Genomic DNA, 16,606 nt, shown 5'->3' on the forward strand with positions numbered 1-16,606 from the left:
AGTCTGTCTTGTCTTATTTTGAATATTTTTGCACCTTAAATAAATAATTATATTTTTGCTTTTGCCTGGTTCTTGACTCTGAAACCTCAAAGCATACCCCACTGCCTTGACCCTTGGAACCACCTACCAAATAAATTTCTGTAATGAACTCTGCTTGCAAGTCACCCTTGCAAGGTAGACCTTCTGTTTAATTCCCTGACAGGCTTGGAGATTTGTCCTTTTGCTCCTGTGCCCTGGGATAGACTAAAAGGACTGGTGGCAGCTTTGAGGCTAATGGGAGAGCAGTCTCTCATTGGCAGTTTTGTTTAAGTTCTGTCTAACAGGAACGCTGGGCTCTTTGCGTGCTCCCCTGGCTTTGGGTGAGGTGGCAGACTCCCTTGATAGGAGGGAAGGCAAATACACTGCAGAAATGCTCATTATATATGCATTTGGGTGTATGTCTGTACACTCTTTGCATACACATTGTATCTCCTACAGGACTACCATCACTATGGAGGGGATGTAGTATCCAGATCTAATCTCAGCTAGGGTTGCCAGCCAAATGTTTGCAACCTCCTGGATGTGGACAGGGGTGGAGATATGTAAATATGTGGCATCCTAATGCCACAAACACACTTTCGATGTGACCCCAGAAGTAACATCATCGAGTCAGCTCAGTGCTCTAGTATTTCCCCCAGACTCTATGGTTTTATACCACATATGGCCCCTCATTTCTCCCCCACCTGCTACTTGCCATAGCAGGAGGCCTGACTGGAGCCCTACTCTCAGCACAACAGTATTGTCACTTGCAACACTTCATTTGTTCCACTAACTATGCAGGAGAAAGGAAAGGGGGAACTCTTAGAAACACCAAAGGGATGCATGAATATATGTGAGTGGATTAGAACTGTAAACCAATTCCTTGCTCCAACAGATTGTCTGAGCTTTTGCCCCCTCAAACCATGTCCCAGTTTTTTACTTTTTTCTGAGCCATAGGTCTTATTGGGAGCCACTGAAAATCAAGCCTACTCCTATGAACATAGTCCTTGCCCTTAACCTAAATAGATCTCTGTGGCCTACACTAGAGTAAGATATGTCAAAATTTGAGTGAGATATTAGTGTATGATGGAATCTTGGGAACTGGCTTTATATATAAAGTATATATACACATATAAAGTATATGTAGACAAATGGTAAGGGAACTAAATATAAATGCACTCACCTCAGGATTGTTTCATTGTTACAGCAGTTATCATATGGAACCACATAACCCACTTCATGACCAATATTGACATCCATCTCATCAGCAACTCTCAATGCCAACCACACTGCAGCATGCTTATGCGTTTGCGTGCAAATAATTGCTCCATGTTGAAAATGGGCAGCAAGAGAATATTCAGCACACCACTGAGGTACCTTGAATGTTGAGAGAGAGAGAGAGAGAGAGAGAGAGAGAGAGAGAGAGAATGAAAATGAAAATGAATCTATATACAAAATAAACACACTTTTTTTGGTTTTCTATGTTTCAGTTTTAAGAGCTGTCCCAAGCGTATGTATGTTGCTTGCTGGCAGTCTGGCTACTAGCAACTGAACAGTTCAATAAAAGGAAATTATCTGCCTGGATAAATGTCAAGATCCGGAGCCAGTTAAGTGGTCAAACATGAAGTGAAAGACAGTTCTGGGAATTTCTTGTTCTGAGCTAGATTAGTTGGAGCACATTAGAGAAGTGACAGGGATAGCCCCTGAGGAGAAAAGGACATCAACACGCTGTTCTTGAGCTCTCTGTTGTTTGCTTGGTTTAACAGTGTTATGGTACAGAAACCTTGGGCCAGGGTCAGGGCCACATCATCTGCCTATGCTTCCTACTGGGCTCACCTATGATCTAGCCCTATTTGATGACTTTAGGGCCCTCAAAGGAAATGAGCTTCTGCCAGGAAGAAGTTAACAGCCAACACAAATGTTTATTTGAAGTAGAACAACTGTTTGCATTTATCAGTGTAACTGTGGTACTTGTAGAGGAATGCCATAGGGTTCTAATATCTTGTAGTTTGTGGGTAGCACAGAGGAATGACACATGCAAGCTTTAAAATAAGGATGGGGAAACCCACACATTACTTCCTCTCCAAGGGGCATTTAACATAAAATGAGTTTATATGATGACTATTTCCTATCAGAAGTGGTATTTTTACCCTACCTTGCTTTCTGCCTCATCTCATCCCAGACCTACAGATCTGTTACTCACATTTCCTAGTTCCTTTTCCTGGTTCCATTTCTGTCACAAAGCCAAATCTGACTTCTGACAGGCCAGAACAAAAGAACAAATAGGCAAGTAGCATTTTAACAGTTCAGATAGCTGCTCTTATTGATGTGTGGAAGGCAATTATGTGAATGTAGCAGGCACGCACGGCACCTACTTGTGCCATTTTGTGAAGGCTGTTTTCCAGTTTTAAGACATTCATTACTTCACAAAGAATCACTCATCCAGCAGTGTTTCTTTTTAATAATGTCAGGCAGCTCACAATTTCACCATCACTCCGTAAACCCTATACTGTTGCCCAAACTGAGTGGACATTGCAACGACTCAGCTTTTTCCCCAGGAAGTGTCCATTCCAAATCACCACAACACACAGCACTACACGGTTTGGGAAGAGGCAAACAGAAGTATGACTACCTACTTGTTTGTGAAATATATTCCTTCAAACTATATAGGAACTAAATAATGTACATGCTAAATATAATGCCACAACCAACTGACAAGAGTATTACACTATGGATAAAATCTGGTTAGAGGATGCCTTAACTGATCGTGTGTAAGGTGTTTACAAGTAGAAAACCTACTCAAAATTTACATACTCTTTCTTTTGAATTCAATGAGCTTTGACAGAGAACAAGAGCAGTTCAAAGAATTGGTGTGAATGACCTTTAAGTTACGTAGGGTTGCACTAATGCTGCCACCTTTCCTCCATGGAGCAAAGCAGTGCTATGTGAAACACTTACATAGATTAGGGCTGCTGAGGGCCCTAGCCTGCAGATATCTCCACGCTGAATGTTTTCATACAAATATGGAGTCTGCAGTAAGATGACTTTGAATAAAAATTATGGCACAAAGGTTGTTAATGTGTTTGCTGAGGGTCTAAGAAAACAGCAAGGCAGCATTAACACATTCATGTGGGTCAGACAAGAGAATAATTTTGGTTCATAGAACTGTTTGACTTCCTTTCTGAGGGCCAATTTAGACATTACATAAAAGACACATAAACAGTCCAATGATATTATTTTAATGAAAAACCATCCTAAGAGGCTGCAATCAGTAACATAAGAGTGGGGAGGAAGGGAAAAATATGCTCCCCTTTTGGTAGTTTTTCCATTAAAAAAATCACCAGCCAAGTTGCTTTTCTCCCTGCAGGAGTGAAGCACAGACCCTGACTATACCTCCTTTCAAACTGGCACCTTCCTGTGGTGGCTTTTCATTCAAAAAGATCAAGAGACTGTTCAGTGTTGACCTGGAAACACAAGATAGATGCATGTTTTCATTTTAGGATTCTAGAGGGCAAAACTATTTGTATTTACTTCAAATAATTAGAAATCTTTTGCTCAAATCATTTAGGATTCTTTATAACCCCCTATCAAGGTGGGTTATGATTCTAAATTAAAACCATACACAATACAATTAAACCCCATAAACCCTTCTCCCCAAGAAAATGCCTGCAGATTCAACCCCATTAAAAGCCCTAGTGTGAGGTTCCTCCCTCACTGGCTCCCTCCTCTGACGGCCTGCCATCCTGCCAACTCTCCCCAGCAAGTATCCTCCTGCCTCAGATGGGCAGGGAAGGGGGTTGCACCACCAGGGGCGGAGCAAGGGTTTACCTCGCTCGCGGCCGGCTGGCCGGGCGCCCCCACGCGCACACGAGTGCGCGCGCGCACCGACCTGCGTGATGACGTCACGCGTGATGTTATCACGGGAGCTCACGCGCCGCTGCCGGCCCGATTGCTGCGGCGGGCGGCCTCCGAGCTCTCCCGCTCGGTTGCCTGCGCCGCCGCAGATGCCTGCCCGCGGTTGCTGCGCCTGGCCAGGGGCTTGTGCTGGCGGCGGCAGCGGTGCGGGGTGGGAGGGATAGGAGGCTGGTGCTTTGTGGCGCGCGCTCCCACCCGCCAAGCCTCCTCCGGCACCCCGCGCCTGTGGCCACCGCCTACCTGGCCTCAATAGGCCCGCCGCCCCTGTGCACCACCTTGTTCCTTCTCCTGCCCTGGGAGCCACAGCACTCTTCAGCTGCCTCTCCACTTCTTCCTCGGCCTTCATAGGAACCTGACTTTTAAAGGCCTCCCTTGGCCGCACCTCCCTGGAGCCTCTCCACATCTCCACCCACACTCCCTGACTGTCCCTGCTCACAAACTATCTGAAGGGAGGGCCCAGTAGATTCTGCAGTTGCCTGGTCCTACCCACTCCATCCCAGCCTAGGGTGGGGTGTTTGGTCTGCTTTCTGCCTGGCTCGCCCCTGCTGCTTCTGAATCCTCCCCAGTGGCTCCTTTGGCAGCTTGGGGCCTGTGCCTGCCTGGCTCGAGCTGCTGACAATCCCCTGTGGACCTGGTTGAGGTGGAGCTGCCTGGGCAACAGTAGGAAAAGGGTGAGTCAGCTGGGTGGCTGCAGGCTGCTCCCTAGGGCTGTGCCTGGGTGTCGGCTGCTGCTGGCCTGATGGTGGCGGAGGTCTGGGACCCTGTAAAGATATCTTCAGCTGAGATATTGCCAGAGGAGGTGCTGCAGGGCCTAAAGATGGGGTCTGCCGCTGGAGAGGGGGTGGACAGGAGGACAGCATCGCCGGACACCTAGCAAACAAAACAGCCTTGCAGTACTTTCTGAAGAGTTCTAACGACAGTGCCTCCCTCACGCTTAGGGAGCCTGTTCTACAAGGTAAGAGTCACTTATGAAAAGGTCTGGGCAGAATCCACGTCTCAAGTTTTCTGCTTTTTTCCCGCCCGTTATTCGCTTCTCAGAAGGCTGTTCACATACTCTTACCTCAAAACCACCATTCTCTCGCGTCTTTCACGTTGTGCCTCAGACGAATTTGTCATGCGTTCAAACGCTTCTCTTGTGTGGTTCTCACCGTGGATGTGGACAAATAGAAGCGTTTTACAAGGAGACCGCCCCCTTCAAACCACCCCACTTCCGTGTTTGCAGCCTTTCCAGAACAGCATCCCTCTTTACCGTGCAATTATCAAGCTTTTCCACTCTCTCCGCAGCATGCCTGCCTGCCCGCCCTTTCCCCTCCTTTTTTTTTTTAAAGGGGACTTTCCCAGCATTGTTGCACAATCCCAGCCATAAATCTTAATCGGGGTGCTCCAAAATCCCCACGGAGACATCAAGGGGTGGCGACATTTCCATTTCCGTGTCATTTTTAGGATGCCAGACAGTCAGAAATATTGGTTGCTGTTAAAATTAATTTTTTTTAACTGTTGAAATTACTGTTATAGTGGAAATCTTTCATTCTAACATTACATTCAAGTGTCAAATAATTAGTCTGCCCGTTTGGAGAGTTTGGCTCGCCCCCACCTTAAATATCAGTTCAAATTAGCCCACCAGAATAATGGTCCAATGGATTTCAAAGAAGAAAGCATAGAATAACATTAACCAATCAGAGGCATCATAGGGGTGTGGCCTCACTATAGCAATTTAGCAAAAAAACGCTATAGCAGAAATCTGATGAAAAAATGAAAAAAAAATGAACGTGATGTTGTCATCAGTGATGTTGTATCTAAACCCACCCCGTATTGCACAATTCTACCAGGGATGTGGACGAAGTATAGCGCGAGGCAGCGGCAGTAAGAGAAGGGATATGAACACAGACATTGCGGGATAGAATCCAGCGTGATTAATGCACATGAAAAGCGGAAGGTAGGGAAGTGTGGATTTGGCCCTGGACTCTAGTACATTCCAAGTTCACAACCTTAAGTGGGGGAACAACTAGAAGACAGCAATCAGAAGACTTTAATTGGTGCACAGGGACATATGGGAAGAAAGAGATTAAATCACTGTTCAATTCATTTAAGGATTACATGTGTTAGGCTACATCCTTGCTACTATTGCAAGCCAAGAATTTGTATATCACGCCTTTTTTTGGAGGCAGGCTGGGACTCAAGCCAGGGATGCAGGTGTGCCCACTTCTTTGACCAATGACATAATTTCCAGTACAATCCAGAAGCACTGGGTTGTGCCGGGGCCAATTTCTACTGAATCAGCCCTGGCACAACCCATCATTTCTGGGTCACACTGGAAATGATGTCATTGGCCGGTAATGTGGGTGTGCACGCACAGGTAAAGTACCTGTCACTCCCGACCCTCTTTCCTTGTTTTTAGGTTGGGGGGGATCTGACGACTCTGCAATCTACTGGTTACCAATCAGTTACAGGGTTCAATTTAAGCTGCTTGCTAATGTCCACAAAGCTCTTAAAGGCACTGGACCCACATACCTACAGGACCACCTCTCCTGCTGTGTTCTGCTATGAAACCTCTGCTCATCTAAGCAAAGCCTTCTGAAAGATCCATGCTGCAAACAGATAATATCAGCAATTGCTGGTACACGCACATTCTCTGAGGCTGCTCCTACATTATGGAACAGTCTGTTTAAGGCTATTAGGAAGATCCCCATGCTTTTATCATTTCACAAAATGTGTAAACAGAATTGTTCAGGTGGACATTCTTGTAGAAGGAGCATAGCTGCAGTGTAATGGTTCAGTACAGGAAGTAATTGTTACACAAATGGTGCCCCTTTGCCCTTACCCAGATTCTTCAGAGCAAAAGGAGGAGACAGACAAGTGCTTCTTTTCAATGATTATATTGAATATTGCAATATGGATACCCAGCTTTCAAAGGAGCCATGAGTACCAAAGAACATAAAGCTTACAAGCAGTTTTAAAGAACTACCTGCTGAACAATTTGCAATTGGTCATTACATACATCTGATCTCTACAGTCCCTTTGATTGGCTACTACTCAGTTCTTTTAGCTAATCTTGCAACTTTGCATCTATCAAAGTAACTTTCTGTTCCCCTTATTTGGTCACTATCCTTTGCTGACTTTGAATTTCTCACTTCTTGCTGACTTCCAAACCTTAGAATCAAAAGTTATGGATACAGTGAATGTGCTCTTCTTGTATCTTTTTCTTCCTTCTCATAAGACAATAGCCTAAAGAATGTGTGGCCTTATCTAAGTTCCCTAGGCAACTGAGAAAAGAGAAACAATTTTGGCCAGTTATGCTGTTCTGAAGCAACTTTCAGCAAAGATGGAACAGTGAAAGAGAGAAAGGGGGGGGTTGCAAGCACTATTAATTCATTCTAAGAATATGTATATGGAAGTATGAAAGATTATAAACCCTTATAATAAAAGGAATATTAAAAGTCTTAACTCTACATAACTTTTATTAGGGATAAGTTGTTTCCCACACTGTCTTGTTGCTTTAAACAGATGTTTACATGTGATGTTCTGTTTTTCCCCTCTGTTTTATAATCCCAGCCCAACTCCATTGTTTTGTCTTACTAGGAATCTTGAGTCAGAGTACTTGGCTAGTGTGTTGCTATTAAGCCAGAGGCTTTACTACAACTTTGTATAAGGACTGTAAATGATAGATTGTGAATATACTGTTTTACCAAATATTATTGTAATTATTATTGAACTAGCAACAGAGCCCATTGTAAAAACAAATACAACAGGCTCTAGCAGCAGGGCTTTGGGAAGGCCCCAGAGCTGGTGGAGGCAGTGGGAAGACCACACGGAGAGGGAGCCCCTGATACTGTACTTCTCTGCTGGCTCTGCAGGCAGGTCTCTGAGGGCCGCAGAGCTGGTAGGGAGGCGTAGCATAGCCCCGTGGCCTGTGGAGGTGGTGGGAAGGCCATGCAGGGAGGGAGCCCATCTTCTCCCTGTTCAGCTGAATGGCGGGCAGGCAGGCAGGCTCCGCTGTCACCCCCCCCCCCATCTGCGGATCAGATGGGCAGGGACAAAGCCTTCTCCCTGCCCAGCTGAGCAGCAGTCAGGTGGGCAGGCTCTACTGCTGCCCCTCTTGCCTACAGATCAGATGGGCAGGGAGAAAGCCTTCTTCCTGCTCAGCTGAGCAGCGGGCAGGTGGGCGGGCCTCGTTGCCACCCCCTTGCCCTTGGATCAGCTGAGCAGGGACAAAGCCTTCTCCCTGCCCAGCTGAGCAGCAGGCAGGTGGGCTCTGCTGCCCTCCCCTTGCCTGCGGATCAGCTGGGCAGGCAGAAAGCAACAGTTTGTGCACCTTCTCCTTGCCCATGGCACCAGGCCTTCCTGCAGCCGTGTGGTGGGGAGGCAAAGCATTTTCCCCCCATTCACTTCTAATCCCTGCATTCTGCACATGCACAGGATAAGAAGTGAATCATTGGCAACGCGGTTTGCCTTTTATGTCTGGGATAAGACTCGTGAGAACACTATAATAAGGGTAGGGTATTTTTTGTGAAAGCCTTATTCTGGTATATAGCACAATTAACAAACAATGGTTCACTTTATTTCTTAGTTAGTTTTCACGAGTCTTTGTTGCTGTTACTAGGAATCATGCCATTGGATTCAACTGTTATCTTACAACCTGCTTACAGATTGCCTGATGTTATCATATTTTCTAATTTGCCTACTGGTTGACTAAATTTTTTTTATTGTACTTGTAATCTGCCTTGGGTCCCAATGAGAAAGGCAAACTATAAATAATAATAAATAGTAACAACAACAATAGTTAATGTTCAAACAAGTGAATACCCAAATGCTTAATGCCAACTGGGTAACTATTCAGTCTGAATTAATGAAAATTAGCATGAGTCTAGAATTTCTAAATATAACTGTATTCATAAATAGTGTTAAAGCTGTACACATAGTTTTGGCTCAGATTTATTAATTTGTGCCAGAAAATATGCAGGTAGTTTTGGACTCTGAATGAACACATTCTTTACATTTTCCCCTCATATTTTATTGCAGTTAAGTTCAGCTTGAGGTTCTTGTTAATTGCTTTTTGCATATTACAAGCAATTCATTAACTGAAGCTCCATGGTTCTCAAGCATATTAAAAAATTGGTTTTTTCTTAGTCTTTAGACAGATTTCCTGCTGGTACCAAAGAAGACTGTGGGCCTGAAGGTTGAAATAGGTTATTACTTTTATTGCAACTATGATGAATTAAAATATAGCTTTCAGCAAGAGACAGCACATTTACATTTTCAAAGTTCAGCCACCTGGGTGGTTATGAAACAGTAAGTCATCACAAAATACCATTCTGAGATATGAAGTAACATGCTGAGCATTGTAAACGCCCCCCCACCCCACACACACTTTATACTCATGTCTAAGCTAGACTTAAATAAGGTGCTAACTGTTTTGGGGTACCATAACTCTTTCACAGCAGTATCTTAGCAACCCAAGAACTGAACTTAGACCATGGTGGCCTGGGCTCAAATCTATACTCAGTCAGTCACCAGCCTCAAAACTAATCAACTTCATTAAAATTCAGTTGAAACCAGAGACTTTTCTATTGGGAATAACGGACAGCCAGTTGGAAAAAAGCTTTAGAACTTTGTTTTTATACTTTATTACGTCAGTAAGAGTACTTTATGCACAAAAGTGGAAAACTCCAGCATTGCCTACAGTGGAGGAATGGTGGACAAAAGTTTTGGAGTTTGCGTCAATGGTAAAACTTACTTCATTGATTAGAGAAAGGACATTAGTTAACTTCTTGACTGAATGGAAACTGTTTATAGACTTTTTATATGAAATAGATAACAAGGATTTGATGACATTTGGATTTATGGATTAAGAAACATGAACAATAGAAAAAAGAGGGCTCTTATGATTATTCTGAGACTCTAGAAATGATACATATTTGTTGCGGAGATAATCAGAACTCAACCTGTAGTGTAATTTTAGGGTCTTTAAAAAAAAACTTGTTTATGTATTGTTAGTGTGTCTTCTGTTTAGAATGTTGTTTTTCTTATCCTCTGTTTATTGTTTATAGTTTTTGTTATTTTTTTGTAGTTTAAATAAAGAAAATTCTACTCCAAAAAAACTAATCAACTTCACAGAACTGTTGTGAAGATTCTGTAGATGGAGATCTTGTACATCATCCCAATTTCCTTAGAAGAAGAGTCTAAATGCCTAATAATACTTTGCTGAAGGGTGCCAAAATTCTACAGCCAATATTGAATGTTCTTCAGCTCCATACTACAAAAACTGTAATTCCACAAGAAGTGATAAAATTATTCCAGTACTAGCTTATGTCCATAAAACACCATGCATTGCTGTGAAGATTGACTTGCATTTCCAATAAATGATCTCTCCTCTGAGTTGAACATGAGGAGAGAGAGGTGGAGGGGAAGAGTAAAGCCTATTGATCAGAGGGACCCCACAGATTAGAGAAGCAATGCCTCCCTAGCTCAAGTTCATATCAACTGGGTATTTAGTACTGCATGAGACCCTTCCTGTTCAAGCCTGAGGGAGGACAATAGCAGTGTGCAATTTTTAAATGTTTACATGACAGCCATTATTAGTCACCTTCATTATAGCTCCCCTCTCCTGTTACTGTAGTATATGTGCAGGCCTGTTGCCTTGGCTGCAGCTGCTGACATCCTGGCCTGGCAGTCTACTCAAAAGGAGAACACATAATGTCCGACACCCTGGGGACAAAATTTCCCAGAATGCCCTGAGGCACAGTGCCTCAAACACATTGGAAAGGGTACCAGAGCTGCAAGGAAAAAGACAAATTCTCTTTTTGCCAGCCCATGAAGGTTATTTGGCCTCCTGCCTGGGTTGACTTGCCTGGCAGTGACCCAACCTGAACCCACACAACACACAAAGTGGGTGAATGGAAGAGAATGAAAGTGTGGATGTCAGTTAAATCTCTCTTGACTCTCTCCCTCTGTGACCTCCTTAACACTGCAAATCAGACAATTCATACAACAAAATACTGTTGGAAATTGTTGTTAACTAATGTCATTAGGATTTCCCATTTGCTTTCATTCCAGCAACAACAACAACAGAGGCTGTTAATTTTTCCATGAGTTAATAAACCATTGCACAAACCAATGCATACAGCTTTGTATTTAGAATATGGCCATCTGAGCATCAAAAAGGCCTCTGCTGCGCCAGGCTAGGAGGAGTAGCTACTAGCTAGAGGTCTGGGCAGGAAGACTGAGAAGCTTTACTCTCCCTGTGCATGTCTAACAGTGTCATTCTAAGCAGGTCTACTCAGAATCCTACTCAGGTCTATTCAGTGTGGTTTACTCCCAGGAAAGTGTACTTAGGATCGCACAGCAAATGGACCTGGATAATGTGCTACAAACAGAGGATAAGAGAGCCTCTCATCCTACCCCCACTCCCGCTGCATTGCTTTCAGCTCTAGTCAGGGGCAGCAGGTGGAGGGACTGGCTCCATGGCTTCCAGGAGGGATAAACAAAGAGAGCTGGTGGAAGCAATACACTATCTAGCCCCATTATATAATCCATATACCTAGATGGAAATGCTGGTGCCTTTCTAATATATGGTCATTAATACCAACTTCAATAAATCAAAGAAAGTAAGCCTTTCTTCAGTCATATTTTAGCTGATTCCTGTGTCTAACATGAGGGCACAATATTATCCTACTGAGATCAATGGAATTTATGTGCGTATAACTTATGCTAAGAGTTGCAGTGTAGGGAAACTTATATGCATAAACTCCAGAGGAATTAATGAGAATAGGTCAGAAACTTTTGAAAGTCTGCTAAGACTGGAATTTCAAAGTGTTTCTGGGCTGTATAAGCTGCAACGGCATTGGACAGGGACTGTCCTTTTTATCTCTTCCAGTTCAATAATTTATTTTAGTATGGCTTACAGCAGAAAAGTTCCTGATTTACTATGCTCTTTTTTATAATGTAGTCTTAGAAGATATAAATTATTTTAAAATGCATTTTAGGTTTATTTGACCTTTGTTTTTAAAACCATACTTTAAAATTTCATTTCTCCACCAACCATTGGTAATATCGTATGTCTAATTCTGAACCTAACTCCCCCACCCACCCATGCAGATCATAAAACTCAGAGAATGGGGCCAGATGGGATGTATTTCTCAGAAGACCTGGAACCCCCCCCCCCAAGGATACAGAAAAATAACCATTTTTTAAAAGAACCCTAACATTTTAACAAAAAACAAATCTACTGAGATCTTATGATGCTACATTGGGCGGGGGGGGGGGAGCAGAAACCAATACTGCATGTGCCAGGAAGAAAGGTGGCCAGGCATAGAGATGGGTGAGAGCTATTGGTCCTGGTGATGGCACTGCGGGAATGTAAGCTGTGGGAGCCAGCACTGTAGGCAGCAGCAGGAGTTACCACAGCTGTGTGAGCCAGGCAGGTAGAGGCAGCAGTGCTGAAACTGGGGGTGGGGATGGGACCTGCCTCTATCCCTCTACTACTATTGCAGATAGTGGTATGCACACAAATTTAAAAAAAATGGATTTCAAGGACCCTGCAAAAAATCCAGGATTCCTGAAATCTGGGAAAGATCCTCTGATCCAGTTACAATAGATCAGAGAATCCTAGATTTATTCAGATATTATTCCCTAGGGGAAAACTATCTAGGAGAGTGCTGGGGAGGCATTTTTGAAGCCCCCCCCCAGTGAAGCAAACTCCACTACATTTGCAGGGAACCTACTCTCCCTGCAAATGTGGGGAAACCTCCCAAGTTTCAGAAAGATTTGACCCTGGAATCCAATTCGATGGGCCCCTGTAGAAGGTGCTCCCAGCCACTCTTTTTCCTATGGGGGAAACATTTCCAAGCAGGCTCTTAGGCAGAAACACACAGGGGTAAGACTGCCAGTGGCCAAAAGCACACTCCCAAATACAACTTTAACCCAGAACAAGCACAACAGAACCAAACTGAAGTCCTCCTCAAACCCAAGTGTTCCCTGGACAAGCTACCTAGCCATTCTCCATTGTTTCCTATGGCGGAAACATTTCCAAGCAGGCTCTCAGGCAGAAACACATAGGAGCAAGGCTGCAAATGGCCAAAGGCACATTCCCAAATGTAAGAAGAAGCCGAACAGAACCAAACTGAAGCAAGGAAATAGATAATATCCCCCCCCCCCAGAACCAAAGTGAATCAAGGGACCAACATCAAACCCAAGAATCATGTCAATCCAGAGAATTCCACCCAAACCAAACTGAAGCGAGGGACACTGTTGCAGTTTAGCCCTGTTGTTGTGGAAATGGTCTCTCTGCAACCAGGGGTCAGTCCATTAGTTGCTGTCGGTTTGTTGCTTGGGTTTTGCCTCTTACCATATGCATGTAAAGAGTGCAACCTCCCTTGATCTTTCCCTAGTACTAAGCTGATATTTCTGCTAAGAATAACGTGCCAGCAGCAAGAAGATCTTTAAGCAAAGCTGGAAGTTTTTATTTATAAAGGTAAAACAAAACAAGAAAAACAGTTGAGCAAGGCACCAGATATGGGCCCAGCTCACTGGCCGCGAGAGCACTATAGAGATAGATACAGAATACGTTAGCATGCAAGATACAATAATATTATAAGATGACTACAGAAAAACAACCTTCCCTCCCCCTCCCATTCCAGAGCTCTGGGACCACTCCGTTGCACAACCACAAGCTCAATCTGGCCTTTGCGTGTTGGCAAGTGAGGGGTACCGAGTTCTTGTTCCATCCCTCTTTTATAGGGAAATATCAAAGACTTGCCTCATTAACATCTTAATCAATCGCATTGTCTTTGTTCTTGAAAGACAGTTCCGTCGAAAGTCCTTCATGTAAACACAAGTCTACATATCCTTTACCTCTGTGATAGACTGCATCTTTGATATGTATTTGACTACATTGTAAATTACACATGAATGTTCACACTTCACTGGCTGAGGATTTTAGACACCTTGTTTTCCCAAAGATAAGCTGTTTGTTGTTTACCCTTTTGGTGATTTATATGTAGAAGGCCAGGGGACCCTTAAAGAGGTCTCAAACAATTAACTTTTATGGTCTTATCTGTTTCCTGTGCAGGGGTGAGACCTTCCCAGGAACTGCGACTTAATTCTGCAGTGAGGGAGGGAGAGTCTTCGGAAGATTTCTTTCTTTCTTCCCTTTTTTTTCTTTCAAACTGTAGCTGGCTCCCTATTTCTAACATGAGCCAGAAAAGGCCTGGTTCCGACCCACCAACAAATTCTGACAACAAGCCCAACTGAACCAGTGTCACTCAAAGAAGCCACACAGACAAAGAGAGCTTCCGCATTTTTAAAAGAATCTTGGATCACTAGATTGCACACCTCTAATTGAAGCAGATGCATGAGCCAGACAGACAGAGGCTGTGGCACTAAAGGCAGGCAGGCTGGACAGCAAGTGGCCAGCCAAGCAAGCAATGGAGGGAGGGGAATGGGACCCCCTGCAAGTCTTGTGGGCGACCCACTTGGAAACTAACAATAAGCTATCCTGTGGGAAAATACAAAGTTTGGCACTAACTCCATATACTAATCAGTTGAGCTTTTTGCCTATTGACTTCTATCAAGGCCCATGGCAAACACAAGAGAATTCTGAAAGAAGTTTTTGATGCAGCTTCTTTTTCAATGACAAAAGTCAAATCCCTCCTGGGTGTATACTGTTGGCAGAGTGTCAAATAAACAGCAGTAGTTGCGCAGCGCTGTTAAAGAAATGTTCTTGATGCTGATTGTACTAGTCTCACACTATGTAATTCGCCTTGAGTCTTGATGAGAAAGGGGGACTACAAACAAACAAACAAACAAACAAACAAACGAACAAACAAACGAACAAACAAACAAACAAACAAACAAACAAACAAACAAACAAACAAACAAATGTGTAAAAAGAGTATATTTAGGAACTACATTTCAGTAAAGAGGAGAGCTAGAGATAGCTGCTGGCTATCTAACTACATAGTAGAGAGAATGTGCTCAGAGAGGAGAGAGAAGGAGGAGGATATTGCCCCTGTTTAGCCTAACAGGAGACAAGACAAGGAAGTGACACTTAACAGAGGAGAGGTGCTATCCTCACATTCCTGTCTAACTGATCCTTGCTGCCCCCTGAATGGTAGGGTCTTCTTCTCTTCTTCCTTCTTGTACACCAGACATTGCTACTTCCAACATATACAAGTCCTTAAGCCTGCTGTAAGCCAGTCTCTGAGGCGCGGTCCTTGTTTTTAACCATCTTGATCCTAAAGCATTGTGAATACAACAATGCTGTAGTTACTGAACAAATGAGATTTGGGATATTCATACTGATTTTAAGCAGATCATAGTGGTTTTAAGCAGATCTCCATAGGCACAGAAAACCAGTCAACAAAAGTTTATACACTAGGAATTTCCATAACTAGTAATTTGAAAAATCCTATTCTTATCTGACAAAGGGAGGTTTGACTCTTAAAAGTTTATACCCTGAAAATCTTGCTGATCTTTAAGGTGCTACTGGACCTGAATCATAATGAAAACTCAAAGCATCCTAATCTTAAACATTTAGCTGAAAGGTTTATATCACATATTTTAATGTATTGTATTTGGGCATCAATACTAAATTTCAAATATTTTAAACCATGAACTTTGCAAATGAGATTTTTACGCACTAAGTTTAACAAGCCTTCACAAAAACCAAGAGGTTACAACTACTATGGTATGCAACTATATGCTATATGTAACGATAGTGCATTATGAACATTACTTAGACTAGCATTTCCAAAATATGGAGGATCTGAGTCTGACAGAAGGACTCTTGGAAATGTAAAAGTATATAAGGAAACGTTAGTGATTAGATTATAACATTATTACGATTTTGGTGATCCATCATGAAACTTGTAATGAAATAGTGCCATAAAAATATGAACCTAATGATTACAGTGCAATTCCAAGCAGAGTTACACCAGTCTAAGTCCATTGATTTCAATAGGCTTAGGCTGGAGTAACTCTGTTTAGGATTGCACTGTTAGTTCCTGGTCATAGCATACTGCAAATTCTTTGCACCAAACACTCACCTGGGAGCTCTTGCCTGTTTTGGCATCTCCTGAAACAATCACAATCTGATGATGATGCAGACTTTCCATGAAAGCATATTTCATTTGCCAGATAGGAAGTGCCTCTCTTTCTTTAAGAAGCTTGTAATAACGGGAAGAAAATGGCAATCTGTCAAAAGGATTAATCTCTAAATCTTCTGCACCTCTCACTATCCTTTCCTCTTCCATCTCCTCCACATCAGCAGAATCAAATAACTCTGAAGAGCCCGGCTTCTCAGAGGAAAAGGAGAAACAGTCCATCTCTCTCCTTCATGTATTATTCCCAGTAATGAAGTACTAGTGCTGGAACTTTAATGAAGACATTTACACTGATAAATCACTAAAGTCCTGGAAATGTAGCAGCAAAAAACATAAATCCGTGACCATCTGGGTCAGAAAAAGTACTCGCCAAACTTTTAGTTCAAAAGTTTAACAAAGTTTCCCCGTTCAGCCTTTATTTTCTCTTTGCCTTCTTTGTTTTCTCCTTGTCACCTCTGAAGGCCTTGACGATGATTGGTCAGAAAATACATTTGAGAAAAGTTTAAACACCCACAGTTAAAATGAGTCACCCAAGAAGAAAAAGTTCAGCAGAAACCGATGACTTGCTGCATGTT

General features: G+C 43.1%; 1 protein-coding gene across 1 annotated transcript in view; it reads right to left on the minus strand.

Annotated features, from left to right (window-relative positions):
• DHX32 (DEAH-box helicase 32 (putative)) overlaps positions 1–16,253 on the minus strand; it is a 52,767-nt gene extending 36,514 nt beyond the window's left edge. The window contains exons 1-2 of the mRNA XM_054982952.1: positions 15,946–16,253; positions 1,202–1,402 (exon numbers count right to left, since the gene is read on the minus strand). Of these exons, the coding sequence (XP_054838927.1) occupies positions 1,202–1,402; positions 15,946–16,253 (509 nt within the window). The remainder of the gene's footprint in view (positions 1–1,201; positions 1,403–15,945) is intronic.
• Positions 16,254–16,606: the final 353 nt, after the last annotated feature.

This window comes from Eublepharis macularius, chromosome 6 (genome assembly GCF_028583425.1).
Source record: "Eublepharis macularius isolate TG4126 chromosome 6, MPM_Emac_v1.0, whole genome shotgun sequence".
In the NCBI taxonomy this organism is placed as follows: Eukaryota; Metazoa; Chordata; class Lepidosauria; order Squamata; family Eublepharidae; genus Eublepharis; species Eublepharis macularius.